Here is a 21,786-nt window from a genome sequence, read left to right on the forward strand (position 1 = left end):
AGATATGCGTACCAGTACTTAACATTGCGCTGTGGTCGGGATGTACGCACCTTACATGTACAGCAATTTCCATCTCTCCACAAAAAAAAATGCCTAACTTCTGGAAGTTTGTCCTGTGTCCATTGATCAGTCTCTCTTTAGGTACTCTACTTTGATCCATACATCATCTATAACCTATGTTAGTAACTTACAAAATCATAAAAGATATTCCACAGATACTATGTGATCTTCAAACATTTATATAATCAGAAGAAGTGTCTAAATATTTCATGATATAAACTTGCGCACTGAGCAGGACACTTTGACATTAGGTTATAATATGTAGTGGCTAATCTTAACTCCGGTAATGAAAGAACTCCTGCAGATTTATTAATATAATTGAATATGAAGTGATCACACCAGTAGGCCTACTTAAAAAAAAATATATCGTCATTGCCGGGAACAAATCTCCTATGTGCAAAATAACACATTTCTCAGGAGAGACAAAAAACTAGCTCATATAATAATACAGTAGAAGTCTGTTATAGCGAGAATTTACAACAGCCGAAAATTCACTCGCTTTAGCGGATTGTCGTTATATCCGATTTTTTATAAAAGTCGGAAAACCACACTTACACATTAAAATCGGTATGAAACGGCAATCAGTTTGTTCAGAACCTGCGTTTCCGTGGGTGATATCCACACTACAGCTTACTTGTTTGTTAGTTTTCGAAATCCGATACTACATGAAAGTGTATGTTTCATTTCATTCTGAAAAAATTACAGGAGGGCCTACCGTACTTCTCCAAATCCATGACGAACCACACTTTTTCCTTCAAAAAAATTAAATCAGGCTCAATCTGAACATTGGCTTTCATTATATCGCATTTTTTGCGGCTGCACAATTATTCTTTATTTCCGCGGATTTAATGACCTTTAACTTAAAATTGGCAACATAATACCGAAGAGAACCCATTGAAAATTTGCCGCTAGTACTTATTCCATGCGTCTCTACAATACGGCATTCTGTCAGGAAAACATTCTTGCTGTCTATAAAACTGTTACGGTACTTTTACTCAGCATGATATATAACCGGCTACCGCTAGACGCACGTCTCGCTTGTCGTGTTCGGCCAACTTCGGCAGTTAGCAATGTATAGGCCTAATCGCGGACAATGAAGTTCAACGAAAGAGTTTATTGCACCACGGTATGGCCATTCAACCCTTGTGCTTTTCGTGCACATACCTCACTATTTCATTTTCGACTTCTTTAAAACGTCCTGAAAACCACTGAATGCATTTTTTTGTTTAGTACCTACACATTTTTTAGCTATCTTTGTTTTCACGCTGACGCCAAATACTGGCTTTACTTAGGCCTATGCCATATTTCCATGCGGCTGCACAATTATTCTACATTTCGGAATGTTTAATAACAATTAACTTAAAATTGGCATCATAATATCAACGAGAACCCGTTGAAAATTTGCCGGCGATACCTGTTCCACCTATCTTTACGACTATCCATCACAAAAATATTCCTGCTATCTGAAAATGAAAACCTACAACCTGTTTTCCAGTCCTTGACCGGGTCAGGGATGGAATGAATGAAGCAGATATAGGCTGTTAGTACGATGGGGTCGCCACTCCCAAAGTGATTTATCAGTGAGTGATAGATGCTATGAAATGAGAATGGAGAGTGTTGCTGGAATGAAAGATGACGGGGAAAACCGGAGTACCCGGAGAAAAACCTGTTGCGTCTCTGCTTTGTCTAGCACAAATCTCCCATGGAGCGACCGGGATTTGAACCACGGTATCCAGCGGTGAGAGGCCGACGCGCTGCTGTCTGAGCCACGGAGGCTCCTCCTGCTATCTATAGAACTTAATTTTACTAAGAATCAGGTACAGTAGACGCTAGACGCGTTATAACTCTGCCACTGAGTAGCCGTGGCCTTTCTAAGAATTCGAAGGCTTGCATGTTTTGATGCCATTCTGCAGATTTGAGAAACGCATTTGTTGAGGCTAATAGAATGTCATTCTCTCTTCACTATTTCCTGAAATCCAGTGATGTTACACACAGGCACCGTACAACTGGTTTTCACGGCTGGCGATGTATAATAAAGAGGCGGTCGCTTATTGTCAACGAATTTTGTGTGTGCGTGTACATGCGGGGGTGAAAAGAATCAACGCTGTTACCGCAGTAGTTGCCAGTGATATTCATTACTATTAGGCAGCGAACGCAAGACATCCCTTGATTTTTCGCATGAGATTCTGGGGGGAAAAATCGTCGTCTTGGATTCGGAGAAATACAGTATCACTCCAGAGTTTCTTTCTTCAAATGGTGTCACCTAACCTAACCGTATATTTGACATGAAAACACATTTGAAACGCATGTAGAGAAATGAGTTATCCTCGCTAAAATTTTACATGTGAATAGCCTTTCCGAAATTTAACTAGGCGCGAGAAAATGTGAACTATCCTCTGAAATCAGCGATATAGGCCTACTCTGCCATACCTTGAGGTGTATCACATTCTTAATTAATTTCAGTACAGTATATAACATTAAAATTAAGAGATTGTTTATTTCAACCGTTATTTTTAATGTGTTAACAACTGCTGTTGGCCACGGTATTTACGCATTTATTACGAAAACTTATCCTCTTTCATTTCAAATTTTCTCTAGAGAACAGCAGTCGTTGGGTATTACTAATCGACTCTTAACATCGCCTTCGAATGTCGATGAGAGGGCTCACAAATGCACATAATGAGAAAACTATACCGTACCGGTACCAAAGCTGATCGATCGCATTTTGTGGCAAACGTTTCAGTTTCCTTATTCAAACAGGGTCACCTATCCTAAAACCGAAGTATGCATATTATGAAAACATACTTCAAGTGCCTTCTCGCTATAAATTTACATGATAATAACCTTTCGGTAATTTAACCAGATGCGAGAAAATAAAAACTAACCTCTAAAATCAATTATGCACTCTGCTATATCTCGAGGTGTATCCCATTTTTACTTAATTGCAGTATTTATCATTAAAATTACGTGATCGTTTAGTCAGCGTGTATTTTTTATGAGTTAAGAACTGTTATCGGAGACGTTATTTACGCATTTATTATGAAAATATGTTCTCTTTCAATTCAAATTTTCTTTATGGAACAGCAGTCGACGGGTATTACTAATCGCCTTCGACTGTCGACGAGAGAACTCGCTAGTGGACATAGCGAGGAAACAATACCGAAGATAATCGATTGCATGCAACATAATCGCTGGGATGCATAAATATTGGTAAGGGAAAAATCACGCGCACGCGTAATCGCTCGTAATAACGGATGCGTCAGTGATAGGGCTCTCGCTGTAACCGAAGGATAATACACAGTTTAATATAAGAATTTTGAAGGGACAGCAAAACATTGTCGGTATAGCGGGGTTCTCGTTATATGCCGTACTCGCTATAGCGGACTACTACTGTACTTACCTTCATAATAATTGAAGTAATGTAGTTCCCTTCTGTACCTGTCTTTTTTATAACTACAGTAATATCAATTATTTGACCACGTATTTAATTTTTGTTCATTACGTTGACAGATAGGAGGTTATGGTTTCCACAAATTTACACATAGGAGATTTTGCTTTAAGAATGTAGCTTTTATTATATTGAAGTTTTACTCAAACACATAAATCATTACAGTTTATTCAGCTGAATTTTTTATATCAATGCTTCCTAATTGTATTTTATTAAATTTATACTGTGCAACTTGTTCACTGTGCTCTTCTGGGAACTTTTCACTTGTTCGGCTTTACAGAGAGATTATCATAGAAAGAGTGGGGGTCATGTTCAATTATCTGCTTCAGTTCTTGCAAATGAGTGAACTTCGATACTGTGATTGACAATTGTGCAGCACACGAACTGTGTGGATAACCAATCGGAGAACTCATTCTCCTCTTCTGTGGAAGTTCTTCCCACTCTGCTGTGTGTTCCAGTTTGTAATTTATTCTTCCATCAGGTAAGTACTGCAGTTGGCGGATATCTGTCACTACAGGGTTGCCAGATTTTCTTCCAGGCTGTAACGATGGTAGGTTTGATTCAGAAACTGAAGTCGACAGTTTTCACACTGTATGGTTTTGTGGGTCTGGCTTGCCTCATTCTGGCTATATAATCCATGGGTGAATTAGTTGGTAGAGAGAAGTAGCGCTCCAGAGTGGCATGAACACTATCACATTCCATCATAGTGTGCCCCTTTTCCACATAAAGTTGTTCCACGGTGATGTTCTTAGATCTAGCGGTATTACTTAAGGCGCTGGCTAAAACGTTGTTCCTGTTTTGATAATTACAGCCATCAGAAATTACCATATTTACACGAATAATACCCGCATATTTAAAAAAAAATTGAAACACAAAATTGGGGTGCGGGTTTTATTTGAGTCAAAGTTGGATTTTTTTTTCAAAATCGGTCTTCCTAAAGTTAAGGTGCTGGTATTATTCGCGTAAATACGGAATAATACCCGCATATTTAAAAAAAATTGAGGCACGAAATTGGGGTGCGGGTTTTATTTGAGTCAGTGTAGGCTTTTTTTCTTCAAAATCAGCCTTCGTGTAAATACGGTATGTAACCTTATTGGTTGGAGGTGGCAAATTGTCAATAAAATGAACTATACATGATGTAAATTCATTTGCACTTACACCACCACTGTCCTCGTGCCATACATAAAGTGTAACATCACCGTTCCTTAGATCATAAATTGTGAAATTATGTACTTGAAGTTTCTGTCTGATGCCAGCAACTTAGGGTACAAAAGAACACTTTGAAGATCCATTGTTACCACAACATGATAATCAGTACTGGCCTCCTTAGCTTTATTCTTTGCTTCCTGAGCTTCGTCTTTCCTTAGGAGGTGTCGTTGATATTCTTCTTCTTCTTCTTCTTCTTCTTCTTCTTCTTCTTCTTCTTCTTCTTCTTCTTCTTCTTCTTCTTCTTCTTCTTCTTCTTCTTCTTCTTCTTCTACTACTACTTGACCAACTTTATATGCACAGCAAATGTCGCACTGGTCTTTTTTGGCAGATGAATATCAATTTTGTCTTTTTCCAACGTATCCATGAAAAGGGTTCTACAGATCGGAGATTTGTTGTTTTCGTCACACCCTTCCTTGTAGACTGAAAACATATGTAATTTTGATTGAAAAGTTGGCTCAACGTATACCTTTTTCGTGGAATTTCTCGACAATAATGGCTGGGAACTTTAGGTAAAACTCCAAGCCCCTCACGAATTGTCTTCTAGTCTTCAATTTTCTTTTTCTTCTTGATGGACATAAGTACATCCAGCTTTTCCTGGACACGTTTCTTCACTGGACTGCCTTGGCCATCAGTGTCTGAATTATCTGCTCCCTTAACAGTAAAATTTGAAATATGTTCAATGTCGTTTCCATGGGTCCATCTCTTGTTACTGTCCTCACCAATTCCCAAAGTGTTCATGAAAAATGTACGGTAAACACACACACTTTCTCCGTCAGGTTTACTTAAATATATATCATGGCCTACGTTCTTTCTTTTGATGTTGCCTGCAGTTTCTTTGCGCCTCCTGAGAACATTCCTAGTGGTGACAAGCCCTCCAATGTATGCCTTCTTTTCAGCCCAGGATGGAATGTGCCAGGAATCTTTGAATCGTTGATTGTACCGCAAAAGAATGTCTTCTTTTTCTTCTTTATAAGTTCTTTATGTTTGCATCTGTTACCTAATTTTCTTGCCTCTTTTGTGATTATTTTAGCCTTTTGCTGTGAGCCTAAGTAAGGCTTGCCAAATATTCTATTTGAACGTGATTTTTCTTTTACTTTGCGGTTGAGTCTCTTCTCTGCGCTTACATTTCATAAGTCAGTATTACCAACAGACATTTCGGAATGATCCAGCTCCTCACTCACAGTTTTCGTACCTTCGTTAGACACATCTTCAGTGTCTGGTGTCCCTCTTTTTTTATGAGAGTTCAGTATATTTTGGAGATCATCTTCTTCTACATTCCACTTAATGGAAGACACGTCATGTAGATCTTCTAAATCTGAAATAAATGATCTAATATTAATCACAGTTTTTATCCTTTGTGTGACTTCATTTGTCACTGTCATAGATTTTACACTAATTGCTTTGTACCCGTATTAGCCACAACTTTTAAGTTTAAGTAGAAGGCTTGTAAAACTTCAAACATACCTATTATAGGGCAGGCAATTACCACTGCCTCTACATATGTTGCTGTGCTGGTAAAGTCATTACCAGACATCGCCACTGTGGATTCAGACAGTTCTTCTAGATGTAAGAGAAATGAGAATTATTTTGTTGATAAATTTTAGAAGCCACATGGCGATTTGTTTACCAGTAATGCAACATTCATAATGAACATAGTTTCTATGATATCCATGCGTATCAAGTTGGTAGTGTAATTCATACGTGCCTGCTGCAGAACTTGTAACATCCATCACGTCGTCCAACATTACGGGTATCATCATTTCCATAGTGATTTGTCTCTGTTGTGGGTTTTACAAATGCACCTACGGCATATTAAAGAAAAGAAAACGATCATACTACTGTCATCTTACAATCCATAGTAGTCGTTATATAAATGTCTATACAGTTGCGATAGCCCTTTTTTTTTTTTTTGGTATTTTAAGATTTGCAATGCATCATGTTTTCATCACTGTTTATTAATTGACTTACCTTTGTCTGATTGATCATCTTTTGTAGCTATCTACAATGCCATTTGTAGAATCTTCTTTTCACGGATGAACATTTCTCTTCACAATAAAGTTCCTGCAGCAATAATAGTAGAAGCGGCAGAAAAAGACCTGACATCTACTTGGTCAATCTGGCGCCATACGGAGTAAACAAGCCCTATAGAGTTGTCATTGGGTGGTGTGAATAAAAATGAGCGTGCACACTTTACTCGCGAATTTAGAGCAGGCACTCGCAATGAGGTGAATAAAAACCGCCTGTCGGAAGCAATCACTCACAGCAGACCTGTGACCTTGAGCACACACTCCAGTCGCTCGAGTAGCAGAGTGGGCTCTCCAGATTTCTGGTGAATAAAGATAAAGCAGGCACTCTTTCCGGTAAGCGCCTACTCACGTTTCCTTGAGCTAACTCAGTAGGTGACTCCAAATGATAGTGTCAAGTTCAATAGCATGGCAGAGGTATTGGTGGTGGTTAATCGGAAAAGAAAATTATATAAACTTCGCAGAGAATCATCTCAACTCGATTACAGAGTGTTATAAAGGTCCAGTAAGGAGCATGCTGAACAGCCTCCGTGGGTCAGACGGCAGCGCATCGGCCTTTCGCCTTTGGGTTCCGTGGTTCAAATCTCGGTCACTTCATGTGGGATTTGTGCTGGACAAAGCAGAGACGGGACAGGTTTTCCTCCGGGTACTCCAGTTTTTCCTGTCATTTTTCATTCCAGCAGCACTCTCCAATATCATTACATTTCATCTGTCAGTGATTAATCATTGCCCCAGAGGAGTGCGACAGGCTTCGGCAGCCGGCATGATTCCTATCCTCACCGCTTCACTCATTCCATTCCTGACCCAGTCAGATGACTGGAAACAGGCTGTGGATTGTCAAGGATCATGCTGAATGGTTAGCGGAGCATTTCCTTGGGCACTCCAAAGAAACAAGAGGTAATGCACTAGCAAATGAAGACAAAATGTAAATCTTCTTGCGTTATGTTGATGACCCTGGGTTTCAGAGTGGAGTTGGTGAAGACATCTCTGAGAACTGTGTCAAAAACATTTTTTTCGCAGGTTTTAACATGAACAGAAATGAAAGCAGATTATTAGATAAAATTCCAACAAATGTTGCTTAGATGCAGGAAGCACGGGCTAAGTGGCATGAACGTTTGAGCTTCCCTTATGCTGTTGGAACTGTAGACTGTACTCACGTACAAATTCAGAAGCCACATGTTCATGGGAATGACTACATTTGCAGAAAAGGTGTCCCTAGCATTAATGTACAGGCCACTTGCAATGGAAAGGAAGAATTCATCCAGTGTGGATGTACCACGGCCTGGCTCTGTCTATGACTCCCGAATTTGGAGAAACTCCAATATTTGCAGAGTTATGACGCCTCTGTAGGAAGTCGAAGGGATGACAAATTCTGCAGATCTTGCAACTTGCTTACGTCACGCCGACACAGATGGGTCATATGGCAACGATGGGGCAACGATGGGATAGGAATGGCGTAGGAGTAGAAAGGAAGCGGCCGTAGCCTTTATTAAGTACAACCCCAGCATTTGCCTAGTGTGAAAATGGAAAACCACAGAAAACTATCTTCAAGGCTGCTGACAGTGGGGATCGAACCCACTGTCTCCCGGATGCAAGCTCACAGCTGCGCACCCTTCACCGCACGTCCAACTCATGCGGTCCTGTAGATCTGGCTCCTTAAAAATTTCATTAAATTGTCAATATATTATTTTCATCATAATTAATGTGTGTTATTTACATTATAGGCCTACCATTGTCCTCAATTTATTAATTTCCTAATATTCAGGCTATGATTTCCTACCTTTCAGACGACCGATGGTAGGGTTATTCTCCCCCTGCATTAGATTCATCGGCCGCTTCTCCCATTATTTCACTGATATGCATTTGTTTCCCGTGCACTTTAATTCTACTTTATATTTCAGTCTTGTTTTCATGTTTTGCACATGGGGATTTGGCCCAGTTTTACGGCCGGATGCTCTTCCTGACGCCAACCCTAGATGGAGGGATGCAATTACTATTGCGTGTTTTTGTGATGGTTGGTAGCGTAGTGTGTTCTGCGAATATGAAGAGGAAAGTGTTGGGACAAACACAAACACCCAGTCACCGGACCAGAAGAATTAGAGGCGATTAAAATCCCCGACCCAGCCGGGATAAAACGTACAATACGGGAAAACGGAAAATCCGGGAATGAATGAAAACCATCAACAATTTGGCTAAACATCACAAAAATGAAATATGTATAATTATAATCTTACAAAAACTCCTAAACCAAACCAAACTACAGCCCCAGTGGGACTTTCTGCCAAGCGACCGCTGCTCAGCCCGAAGGCCTGCAGATTACGAGGTGCGCATGGTCAGTGCGACGAATCCTCTCGGCCGATATTCCTGCCTTTGTAGATCGGGGTCGCCATCTCACCATTAGATAGCTCCACAATTAAAGGTAATCACATAGGCTGAGTGGACCTGGAACCAGACTTACATCCAGGTAAAATTGCCTGACCTGGTCGCAATCGAACCCGGGCCCTCTGGATGAGAGGCGGGCATGTTAGACCGCGAAAGTGCATTAATTACCGGTACGCGAGTTCAAAATCTCGATACTTTATATTCAATTTTACAGGAGAATCTTCGTCATTTTCCCGTGAAAAAGTCTTTCAGTTCAGCAACTTTGATTACGCTAGGCAAACTCTTTGATAAATCTAACAACGCCAAGCCAAACGACAATCGACCAAAAGTATTTTTAATTCTCTCATCTAATAAAATAAAGCACATTAGATACGAAAGCACCCAAAATGATGGCGAAATCCGTTCATTTCTTAATCTTTCATTGTAATTTGGTCTCTGGTATACTGTTCGTAGTCAGTTTCTGGAAATCTCGTACCGCGCAAATTAGGCCTACATCGACTTTTAAAGGTTATGTTGAACTCGAAAACATGGTTTCGAATGTATGTATCGATTCTTAAAAGTTCTTGAATGCATTAAATTCAATTATGCGCGTCACAAATCCAATCAAATTGGAAAGATAAAAGAAATATCAAAACTGCAGAAATTACGGTTATTCGTGACCTTGAGGTAATCTGGAAAGCGCGCTCACTGCTCATGTCAGTACGAGTTTGAAATGATACCAACCATTTAAAATGTAACGTGCGCAAATAAAACGACTGTGGTTTTTGGTATTTTAACACGAAAACGTAAAATTCCCAGTCTTACATTAGAACCTAAACAGTAGCCTAATAGGCAATCCCAAGACCTCCCATGGCTTTCTTTTTTTTAAATGTAAGGTGCAACGTCCGTTTTGGTCTCGCTAACATAATTATGTACGATAATATCAAAAATACTGAATTTGTGTTAAGAAGGAGCAGTTTCGATTCCTGCCTGAAAGTCCAGTTACTCTGCAGTGCCCTGAGCAAAGTGCCGAAAACCTCTTCGGCAGTACGATCGAAAAAATGTCGAAATATAAACATCTAACCCTGGACATAATATGGACGTTTTATAAGTGCGAACATTTGACGAAACTCGTTCTGTCTTCAAGCAGAACTGTCGAAATGCGCCGTGTCTCCTTGCAATTGTTGTGGCCACTCTCTGCTTTATGATTTTCCGAGATTCTCTAAACAATACCACCCGAATGCGATGCTAAGATGGTCCCTTATGCAAGTTCACCGCCGACTGCTTTTCCAGTACCGGTACAGTAGGCCCTACTTGCTTTAATTATCGTAGAGATAGAGGATTTAGCATTGATGGGACTGGAATTTCTGGACGGTTGATCCGGGAAATCGTTTCTTCGAGGAACGGATAATGCGGGACTTTTACAACGTGATTTAATTACGATGCTCGCGGGACCGCGTAATTTGAACGCATATTCCGGGAAAACGTATTTTCCGGGAACGGATAATCGAGGTTCCACTGTATATACATGGCACGTGCACGACCTTGATCAGTGACAATGAGTGGCTGCTCCAGACACTTGAGTGTATGCTGTGCTTCCGCTCTATATTTTTATTCACCGCAAATGCGGAGTGGAAGCTCATCGGCAGGCAGACACTCAGGCACTCAGTGAGCACACGCTCACTCGCTTAGACTCATTTTTATTCACACCACCCACTGTCGAGCAGAAGGCAGGAAAGTGTAACACGAACGTGTTCGACTCAACACATAGGAGATATTTCCCGGTAGCGTGAACAGTGTGGGCCATTGTATAATACTTCTGTGTGTCCTTCAAGCACATAGGAGATTTTCCCATCAATAAAAATGCTAAGTCACATAGGAGGTACAATATTTTGTGAAATTTAACCCATTTAATATTTTCTTACACAATGGAGATTTTGCCACATCATAGTGGCACCCATTCTGAATCTCTTGGTGCTAAAATCTAATTTTCACAAATTCTGACACACAGGAGGTTTGTTCCCGGCAACGACGATATATTATGAAGCAAAATAAAAAACCTGCCAAAATAAACTGTGTTATCAAAACACTAGTATGAATGTTATGCACGGCCATGATAACAACCGTTACATGTAAACATGCATACTGGTACTCAACAATATAAATAAAACCTTTGTAACTCTGTAAAACATTAAGTTATGCAACATGCCATAAAACCATTATACAATCACTACTAAACCAATGAGGGAAGTCAACCCAGGCAAATATCTCTCAAAATCATATAAAATATCAGTATCCAAAGATTCCCTGTCTTTCCAAGCCATTTTGGTTACCATCTCCATTTTTAAACAAATGACAGAAAGTTTTGTCTTGCACTGAATGCATGTGGCATAGTGTGCACTGCCCATTAGACTGCAATGAACTGACTTTTTACTTAACCCACTGAGTGGTAAAAGGTAGGTCTAGGGAGCATTTTATATGTTCATGGCGGCTCACCCTTTTTCTCTTCATCTTCCATATTTATGAATAGAATTGTGGTAAATAAATAATACTATACCACTTAAAAAAAAGTTTCAAAACCTTTTATTCCATAAAATCAATTTGATAACTAAAAATGTAGCATTTTTATTTGTTCCAGTAGTTTTGGTTTCGGAAGACTCAGAAAGAAACTGTGGGTATGACCTTATATGAAGGTAGCATGTACCTTCAGTGCATTTTCTTGGACCTGGCTGTTAGCAGCCTTATCAGTGTGTTTCTATATTACAGTAAAACCTCGTTAATTTGAAGTCGTTGGGACTCAAAAATCGGACTTCGAATTACATGATTTCGAATTAACCGCCAATTCGCAATTCAGAAGTACCAACCCTTGCCGCGTTACAAAATATTCTAAGGCCCGTTACTGCATGCAGTTAACCTTGATTCACAGTTTACACCTTTCAAATGCCATGAAAAAAGAACTATTTCCAAAAAAAAGCACGATTCAAAGACGAGAAGAAATCTATGCTGGCTTCCATGTGCAAGTGCTTTATTTTTATTTTTTTTTTGCTAGGGGCTTTACGTCGCACTGACACAGATAGGTCTTATGGCGACGATGGGACAGGAAAGGCCTAGGAGTTGGAAGAAAGCGGCCGTGGCCTTAATTAAGGTACAGCCCCAGCATTTGCCTGGTGTGAAAATGGGAAACCACGGAAAACCATTTTCAGGGCTGCCGATAGTGGGATTCGAACCTACTATCTCCCGGATGCAAGCACACAGCCGCGCGCCTCAACGCGCACGGCCAACTCGCCCGGTCAAGTGCTTTATTAATTGGATTACTATACTGTATGCATTTTAGATGCCTTGTATTTACACAAAAAGTACCCGATGCCCTTAAAATAGAACTTTCCTATGACTCTATCCTTGTACGATTTCCCGCCATCGCACTTCTCTCGTACTTCAGAAATGTAAACACTTGCCACGTCACAAAGTATTCTAAAACCCATTAATACATGCAATCACCTCGATTCACAGTTTAAACCTTTCAAATGCCATGGAAAAAACTATTTCCGAAATGTACCCAACAAGGTGCATTTACAATGTTCAAATAATGCACTTGGATAAATCACTGACAAACATAACCTCGCGCAACGGAAGAAAAAAAAATTGCACAATTCAAAGACGAGGATAAATTATGCCGGTTCCCCTGTGCAAATGCATTATTTTTTGGATTTCTGTACTGTTTGCATTTTTAGATGCTTTGTACTGGCATGGAAAGCACCCGAAGCCCTTAAAACATTGTAGCTTATCGAACTTTCGTATGACGAGGGGATAAAGTATTCACAACTAGAATTAAGGAAGGTTCAACCTTTTCAATACAAAATGTGTTGTACAGGGTGTTCACAACATATTATTTATTATATTATTAGTACCGGTTTCGACGCTTATTGCGTCATCATCAGCTAAAAAAATCACAAGTGGGCAAAGTTGTATTGAAAAGGTTGAACCTTCCTCAATTCTAATTGTGAATCTCAGTTCAATACGGGAAAATGAAGTTTTTAACTTATAAGGGATAAAGTATCTCGCGTCCATATGCATTGCAATGCACTACTATGACCTCCATCCCTCACCCGTGTACGATTTCCCGGCTGGCAATTTATCCTTTAAAACCATGACCGTTTGGGCTCGCATTAAAATAAAGCAATGCAGTTTCATCGGCAATGACAATATTGTTCGGTGCCTACGAATTTATTATATGAGTCACGTTTTTTCGTCAACTGTCGGCATCGGCAGGGTTCGCGGATTCTGTTTTCCCGCACACTGCCTGTTGCGTGATATTACGGGGTTCCTTAAAAGGTTGAATACAAAAGAATTCCGATTTCATTCAACTTAGCAATCATGAAGCACACTGTAGACCCACCGAAGTGAGTAAGTGCGGAAAGCTACCCCTCCACGTTCCAGAACGCGCGTTCTATTATGATGCGGAGCGGATAAATTTCGAGTTGAAATTACTCTGTAACATACTATTGTTTTAAAATGTAAAGGCAGTTTCGAATTAAATGTCTGAATTTCGGTAATGGGGCCGACATTGTACTTTGAATTATGAATTATCCGTATTTCGAATTAAACAATTGAAATAACATGCACATGGGAACGAGAGCTTCTTCGAATTAGACGGGATTTTGAATTAACCGATTTCGAATTATCGAGGTTCTACTGCATAATGTGTATAAAAACACATAGCCTGAATATTACCTCATATCCAATAGGAGACTTCTTGCTCTTAGCAAACTTATCAAGTTCGGTCCACTCTCTCATTTCCGATAGGTTGAGGATACGCAACCACCAGTACCTGTAACACAGTTGATATAAGTTTCATCTCTATATTAAAATCTATACATAAAATAGAACAGAACCTGAATGAGCGATTCATTATCGCCAAGCCAAAACGAAATGAAATATTTCAGTGTAGGTGCTCAAAGGGAGGATTTTTGGATATTCTGTCACTAAGGGGGTGGAAACGAGGGTGAATTTTTAAAATTAGTATTTCTATATCTTAAAAAATTAACCATTTAAAGACATGAAAATTGGTATTTGGAATCTCCTTTAAAAATAACATCCATTTAAGAGGGCGAAAAAGGACTAAAAATGAGGTTGAGTTCTTTCTATGAGTATACTTATATCTCAAAAACTGAAGACACTACAGGCGTGAAAATTGGTATTTGAATCTCCTTGAAAAATAAAGAAATACGTATATTTTTTGTTTCTGGAAAATACACTTAAGCGGGGGGAAAGAATTGATAAAGTGAGTCAATTTTTTTAACTAGTATATCTACAGTATATCTCAAAACTTAACATGTACCAGATGTGAAATCTGGTATGTATTTGGAATCTCCTTTAGAAATAAAGAAATGTGTAGTTTTGTTTTCAGAATATCTACTTAAGGGGTGGGGGTGAAGAGAAGTAAAGAAGGAGTTGGATTCCTTTTTTTAAGAGATTTATATCTCAAAAACTGAAGATGTTACAGATGTGAAAAATTGTTATTTGGTACCTCCTTTAAAGAACGAAACACATATTTTTTTCGGAAAGCCCACTTAATGGGGGAGTGGGGTGAAAATATGTAAAATAGTTGAATTCTTTTTATAAGGATGCATATATCTCAAAAACTGAAGATGTTTTCAGAAAATCCACATGGGGAAAGGGGGGGGGAGGGGTCTGTGAAATTAATTTTAAATAGTGGGTGAATGTTTAAAATGAGTATACCTACAGTATATCTCATAAACTTAACATATTATGCATGTGAAAATTGGTATTTGGAATCTCATTTAAAAGAAATAAAACACATTTTTTGTTTTTGGAAAATTCACTTAGGGTGGGGGTGCGGGGTGGTTGAAAAGATGTGAAGGAGTTGATTTCTTTTTATGAGGATACATATATTTTCACTTATAAAGGATACATATATCTAAAAAAACTGAAGATGTTACAGACATGAAAATTGGTATTTGGAATCTCCTTTAAAAATAAAGTAACATGTATTTTTTTAATATTGGAAAATCCCCTTAAGGGGTGGGGAAGGACCGATAAAGGGGTTGAATTCCCTTTTTTTTTTTTTTGCTAGAGGCTTTACGTCGCACCGACACAGATAGGTCTCATGGTGACGATGGGATGAGAAAGGGCTAGGAGTGGGAAAGAAGTGGCCATGGCCTTATTTAAAGTACAACCCCATGATTTGCCTGGTGTGAAAATGGGAAACCACCAAAAACCCTCTTCAGGGCTACCGACAGTGGGGCTCGAACCCACCATCTCTTGAATACTGGATACTTTGTAGGTTACTGGATACTTGCCGTACTTAAGCGACTGCAGCTACTGAGCTCGGTCAAAATAAATAAAAGGATAGCACTGGCTTAACAAGCTTTCCAAACCAAGAAAGACATTTTAACTAGCAGACACAGGAGTATTGAGACAAGGAAGGCTTTGCAAAGTCCTTAATTTGGATTGTATTATAGTATGATTGTGAAAGCTGGACAGATGGGGGAAAAAAATAAGCGAGTTTGGCTAGAGGCAGTGGAGATGCGGATAAGGATGAGAATCAACAGAATGACTGGACTGGTAAGAAACCAAACCTTCGTGGATAAGGATGAGAATCAACAGAATGACTGGACTGGAAAGAAATCAAACCTTCAAGTTTTAAAAAGAGTTCAATGAAAAACTGGACACTCATTAGAGAGATGGAGAGAAGAAAATTAAAGCTTGTAGGCCACCTGCTGAGACACAATAAGTTCCTGACAAATATTTTTGAAGGAAAAGTGCTGGAAATGAGAGGCAGAGGAAGACCCAGAAAATCACGCTTCGAAGACCTGAAGAACATGATTAAGTACAGGAACTGCAAGGAAGGGAAGAGAGCAGAAGAGGAGAGAAAAGAATGGTTGCAGTGACAAGGCTTTGCTTACAGTACACAATGATGAGGGATACGAACCACTGATGAACTCCATACTCTCAATGTCGAGTAAGAATTGGAGTCCTCTACATTTGGCTAAAATTCATGCCATGAAAAAATGATAGAAACTACAAAATAGTAATGTACAAAAATATCTCAATAAACAAAACAAAAGTAATCTCAGTTAAGAAATGGGCACTTGATTATCAACCCAATATACAGATGATGTCTCACCTACGGTCAGGCACCTTGTACTCAGCCCTCAACTTGTCAGCCAATTTCACCTCTCCCATGGACAAGAGTCTGTGGACAGTGTCATGCAGCGACAGTCCAACAAACTCCCTCATAAACTTCTCCTCCAATCCCTTCTGATATCTATGGAGACGCTGTTGCTCTTCACAGAGACTGGCACAGAAATCATTTCGAGCTCGGCGATAGCTCTCCTGGGCAGCTGACAAGGAAGCTTCAGGTGTGGTGTTCTAGACCAAAGAAAAAGACATCATCAACCACTCTGTACAATATTCAGCCTATGGCATTCATAATATTTTTGCTTGAAATTTAAAATTCAGTTCCCAGCTAGAAAGCATGTGTATTTTGTGTGTGGTAGTCAAGCTTGTGGAAGTTGTACTGTTGGACTTATATTCTTTTATCTTCTACAAGTATTATTGATATTAGGAAAATCTTAAAATTCATAATTGTGCATAGAAAGAAATCAGAGACGAGAAGAAATCGAAGTGTTTCTAGAATTAGGATCAGGATTTATTTTCAAAAGAGGGATCAGATTTTGAGGAAATAGGTTTTATGAGCCAATGGTTGTCAGAGATTTTAGAAAGTGTTATTCCATAGCTATTAAAATTTGCTGTGCTCACCAAACTGTTTTCTTCCTTACTCATGTTTATTATAAATAAAGAACATATTTGGTTCCGTACTCACTTTTTACTATGATTATGAACTGCAGTCCTCTTGCAACGTTTAAGTTAGTTGTTTGAGGAAATTATTTATTCTAGTGACCTTTACAATAATATATTTTTAAATGTTTGGCAGTAATGAGATTTTCAGACATCAAGCAACATTTTTCACTAAGCTTCTTATGACCTAATATGGGAATCCACATTCTTAATGACTGTTTATTTGGTCAGAAATATGTGAAAGTTAGTGAAGGGGTAAGCATCTCTACACCATACTGCAGTCAAGATATTGGAGATGCAATGAGTTGCAGTGACATGTGAGAAAATGACAGACAAATATTGTAATAGATAATTCACGGCTGATCCTTGATTAACGACACTGGGTTGCATCAAACACAAGCTTTATATGGACCTCCAACTGTCTGATGTACTTCTCTAGTCTGGAGAGCAAGATTTCCAGTGCTAGCCCTCCAACAAATTTATCCTACAAAGATACCTCAAAATAGTACTTTTATCCATAGGTACAATGCTGATGCAATCATCCTGGCTGAATCTGTAGTCACAGAAGTGGCTCATCTAAGTTTCCAAAGGTTTGTTTTGTTTTCTGTAAATAGCCCTGAACTTCCCAAAATACAGTGAAACCTCATTACTGCGTTCCTCAATAATATGATTTTTCTTTCCTTCTTTTCTTCTTTTGCTTAACATGGCATAGTCCTGATTCTCACCATATTACATCGTTATTAAAATACCTCGCTTTATCGTGCCACGTTTTTTGCTTTTACCATCTGGTATGATCACATTTTCCCCAGCTTTAAAAATGTTCTTTGCCACCCCTTGTGCATGGGATATGATTCCCAACACAGGTAAAAGAGCCTTTGCCTTAGGAGGCAGTTCAGGGAAAGTTGTGCAATAACAGGAGAAGGCCTTAAGTTACTGAACTTCAAGGGTAAATTGCACCTTTGAGAAGCAAGCCGTTAGCTTCAGGAAAGTTTAGTTTTGTTTATGTTAGCAGTTAGGATGTTGAATAATACAGTGAGCCTGTTTGTGCTTATATTTCGCATTCTAGTCAGAAATGTATTCTCTGTTGAATTGTACATTGAAGGGTAGTGAATATTTATTGTATGATAGCCTGCTTACAGATTAGGAACATAATCATGAGTTCAGTAGTGTGGCACATATTTGTCTTGTGATAGCCTAGTTATGGATTTTAAAAAGTTGTGCCATCGTGTTGTCGCAAACTTTAAAAATCACATCTATGAATTCAGTCAGTTTTCACCAAGGTCGGGTGTTGCCAAAGCACTACTGCATTCCAAATAGCATTCAAAACCATTCGCTTACATATGGGCGAGTGTAACATCCGAGTAAGTCATGGTCGAAGAGTGTGAGTAGAAAACAGCGTTTAATAACCCACTTGTTCAAAACATAAGGCTTCAGCTAACAGTTCAAGAACGTACATTTGTTTTAGAAAGGATGTGACCTGCAATAATATGTTGTTACTTTTTATGGGCTCCAGTGCAAAAGGTATTCATATTTGTTCTCCCATGTTTTTCACACCTTTTAATAATCTGTCATTTCTTTTATCTTTACCTGTGGAAAAGGTTTTCATATTTGCTCTCATGTATTTCACTCTTCTTTCACTTCAGAAATGGCAGATGCAGCTTTCGCTGAACGTATACTTCAGCATAAAATACACACATTTCGGAAAAAATATAGTGTAAATTATTTCCATACCCTGTTGAGTAGCTTTTAATTAGATATTAATTAGTACTTTTTTCATTTAACATGTTCTCTTTCCTTGTCCCCTGTAGAAACACCTTAACGATGTTTTACTGTACAAACAACATCCATTAAGGGCAACTTTACAGCTTCAAAATTTAACATATGAAATAATAATAATAATAATAATAATAATAATAATAATAATAATAATAATAATAATAATAATAATAATAACTGCAATATATGTACTGTCATAACCTCATATGTAACTTAGTAATAAAACTCCATTAGCATATCAAGGTTGTTACATGTGAGACCACCTTACATTCAGGTCCTTCCTTTCTTCTCACATTAACACCATGAGGACTTCAGAGCCATCTTATACAGGACGAGGTTTTAAACTGAGGAGGATACTACTACTTTAACTCATTTTCTCTACCATGTTCCTTACAAACAGGTTGACTTTGTGAAAATCCTCACCTTAGAGTCATAACTCTCTCTGATGAAACAAGCTGCTTGAGCATTGAAGTCATCTTCTTGGACATAAATATCACGGAGGGTCTCTGGATTATGATCTCGGCAATATTTTAGGTAGAGAGCCTGGGCCACGGGGTAATTCCTAATGGTCAGCTGTAACATAGAGAGACCTTTCATTTCACTGTTTACATCAACTCACAACATACCAGAATTAAGTGACTACTCATACCTGGAAGTCTCCAAGAGGCATGTTCTCACGCAGCTGGTCTAGTACAGTATGAACAAGATCCGTGTTACCGCTTTCTATGGCCTTAACAAGGGCTGGACGATATTCCTCTAGACGGAGAAGAAGAGGAACTTGGAGGCTGGCTCGAGGTTCATAATCTATCAGCTATAACATTAAAGCAGGGATGGTGTGTCATTAAGGGCTAAACGGGTTTAGCCCCACCAGATTTTAGGACATAAGAGTTTAGAAATGTTATATTAGTTATACACTGACTGACAGAGCAAATGCAACACCAAGGAGGAGTGGTTCGAAAGGGATGAAAGTTGGGGAAAAAACAGAGTCGGCACGGAAGAATAATTGATGTTTATTTCAAACCAATATGCAGGTTACACAATGCGCACGGCATCGACTCAGTAGGATGTAGGACCACCGCGAGCGGCGATGCACGCAGAAACACGTCGAGGTACAGAGTCAATAAGAGTGCGGATGGTGTCCTGAGGGATGGTTCTCCATTCTCTGTCAACCATTTGCCACAGTTGGTCGTCCGTACGAGGCTGGGGCAAAGTTTGCAAACGGCGTCCAATGAGATCCCACACGTGTTCGATTGGTGAGAGATCTGGAGAGTACGCTGGCCACGGAAGCATCTGTACACCTCGTAGAGCCTGTTGGGAGATGAGAGCAGTGTGTGGGCGGGCATTATCCTGCTGAAACAGAGCATTGGGCAGCCCCTGAAGGTACGGGAGTGCCACCGGCCGCAGCACATGCTGCACGTAGCGGTGGGCATTTAACGTGTCTTGAATACGCACTAGAGGTGACGTGGAATCATACGCAATAGCGCTCCAAACCATGATGCCGCGTTGTCTAGCGGTAGGGCGCTCCACAGTTACTGCCGGATTTGACCTTTCTCCACGCCGACACCACACTCGTCTGCGGTGACTATCACTGACAGAACAGAAGCGTGACTCATCGGAGAACACGACGTTCCGCCATTCCCTCATCCAAGTCGCTCTAGCCCGGCACCATGCCAGGCGTGCACGTCTATGCTGTGGAGTCAATGGTAGTCTTCTGAGCGGACGACGGGAGTGCAGGCCTCCTTCAACCAATCGACGGGAAATTGTTCTGGTCGATATTGGAACAGCCAGGGTGTCTTGCACATGCTGAAGAATGGCGGTTGACGTGGCGTGCGGGGCTGCCACCGCTTGGCGGCGGATGCGCCGATCCTCGCGTGCTGACGTCACTCGGGCTGCGCCTGGACCCCTCGCACGTGCCACATGTCCCTGCGCCAACCATCTTCGCCACAGGCGCTGCACCGTGGACACATCCCTATGGGTATCGGCTGCGATTTGACAAAGCGACCAACCTGCCCTTCTCAGCCCCATCACCATACCCCTCGTGAAAGTCGTCTGTCTGCTGGAAATGCCTCCGTTGACGGCGGCCTGGCATTCTTAGCTATACACGTGTCCTGTGGCACACGACAACACGTTCTACAATGACTGTCGGCTGAGAAATCGGTACGAAGTGGGCCATTCGCCAACGCCGTGTCCCATTTATCGTTCGCTACGTGCGCAGCACAGCGGCGCATTTCACATCATGAGCATACCTCAGTGACGTCAGTCTACCCTGCAATTGGCATAAAGTTCTGACCACTCCTTCTTGGTGTTGCATTTGCTCTGTCAGTCAGTGTATTTCAGATCAAATTTATATCCGAGTACCACAGTCCTGAAATAATTAATGATATGAGAAAATGAAAGTATGATTGTATTACATGTTTCGTATGTTTATCCTGACACGGGCTAATTCGCTCTCAGTCCTCACAGAGACAAATGAAATGGCATATGGCTTTTAGTGCTGGAAGTGTCCGAGGACATGTTCAGCTTGTCAAGTGCAGGTATTTTGATTTGACGCACTGTGACCTGCGCGTCGTGATCAGGATGAAATGATGATGAAGACGACACATACACCCAGCCCCTGTGCCAGAAAAATTAACCAATGATGGTTAAAATTTCCGACCCTGCCAGGAATCGAACCTGGGACCCTTGTGGCCATAGGCCACCATGCTAACCATTTAGCCATGGAGCCAGAGAGTCCTCACAGTAAGTACTGGTAACTGTTTTGAAGGTTAGTGAACCTTTGAGGGAGTGAAAGTTTCAATGCATTTTAAAGTGTCAGTCAAGCTAGGGGCTAGCATTGACATGCCACAATAAAAAAGAACAATATAGACAAAGCTGTAGCAGTGGGTGTTATGGCGATGTTATTGCAGACTCACTTGTATTCTTATTGTTTGTTCGGGAAACTTGCTGGACTGTGACAGGCATAACTGATCTTCAACATCAGAAAGAGTTAAAAAACACAAACATTCAGAAACACATATTGAAAATAACGTAAAATATAATCTTTTTGGTTCTGTAAACATTCTGAAGCAATTAAATGAAGGCTGCCGT

General features: G+C 40.0%; 1 protein-coding gene across 2 annotated transcripts in view; it reads right to left on the bottom strand.

Moving 5' to 3' along the window:
* The window catches only part of Vps16A (vacuolar protein sorting 16), a 131,012-nt gene that overhangs the window by 8,365 nt on the left and 100,861 nt on the right, over positions 1 to 21,786 (bottom strand). For both annotated transcript variants that reach the window (XM_067137226.2, XM_067137225.2), the window contains 4 exons: positions 19,349 to 19,510; positions 19,123 to 19,272; positions 16,250 to 16,494; positions 13,834 to 13,930 (listed from right to left, as the gene is read on the bottom strand). In XM_067137226.2, the coding sequence (XP_066993327.2) occupies positions 13,834 to 13,930; positions 16,250 to 16,494; positions 19,123 to 19,272; positions 19,349 to 19,510 (654 nt within the window). The remainder of the gene's footprint in view (positions 1 to 13,833; positions 13,931 to 16,249; positions 16,495 to 19,122; positions 19,273 to 19,348; positions 19,511 to 21,786) is intronic.

This window comes from Anabrus simplex, chromosome 1 (assembly GCF_040414725.1).
Source record: "Anabrus simplex isolate iqAnaSimp1 chromosome 1, ASM4041472v1, whole genome shotgun sequence".
Taxonomy (NCBI): Eukaryota; Metazoa; Arthropoda; class Insecta; order Orthoptera; family Tettigoniidae; genus Anabrus; species Anabrus simplex.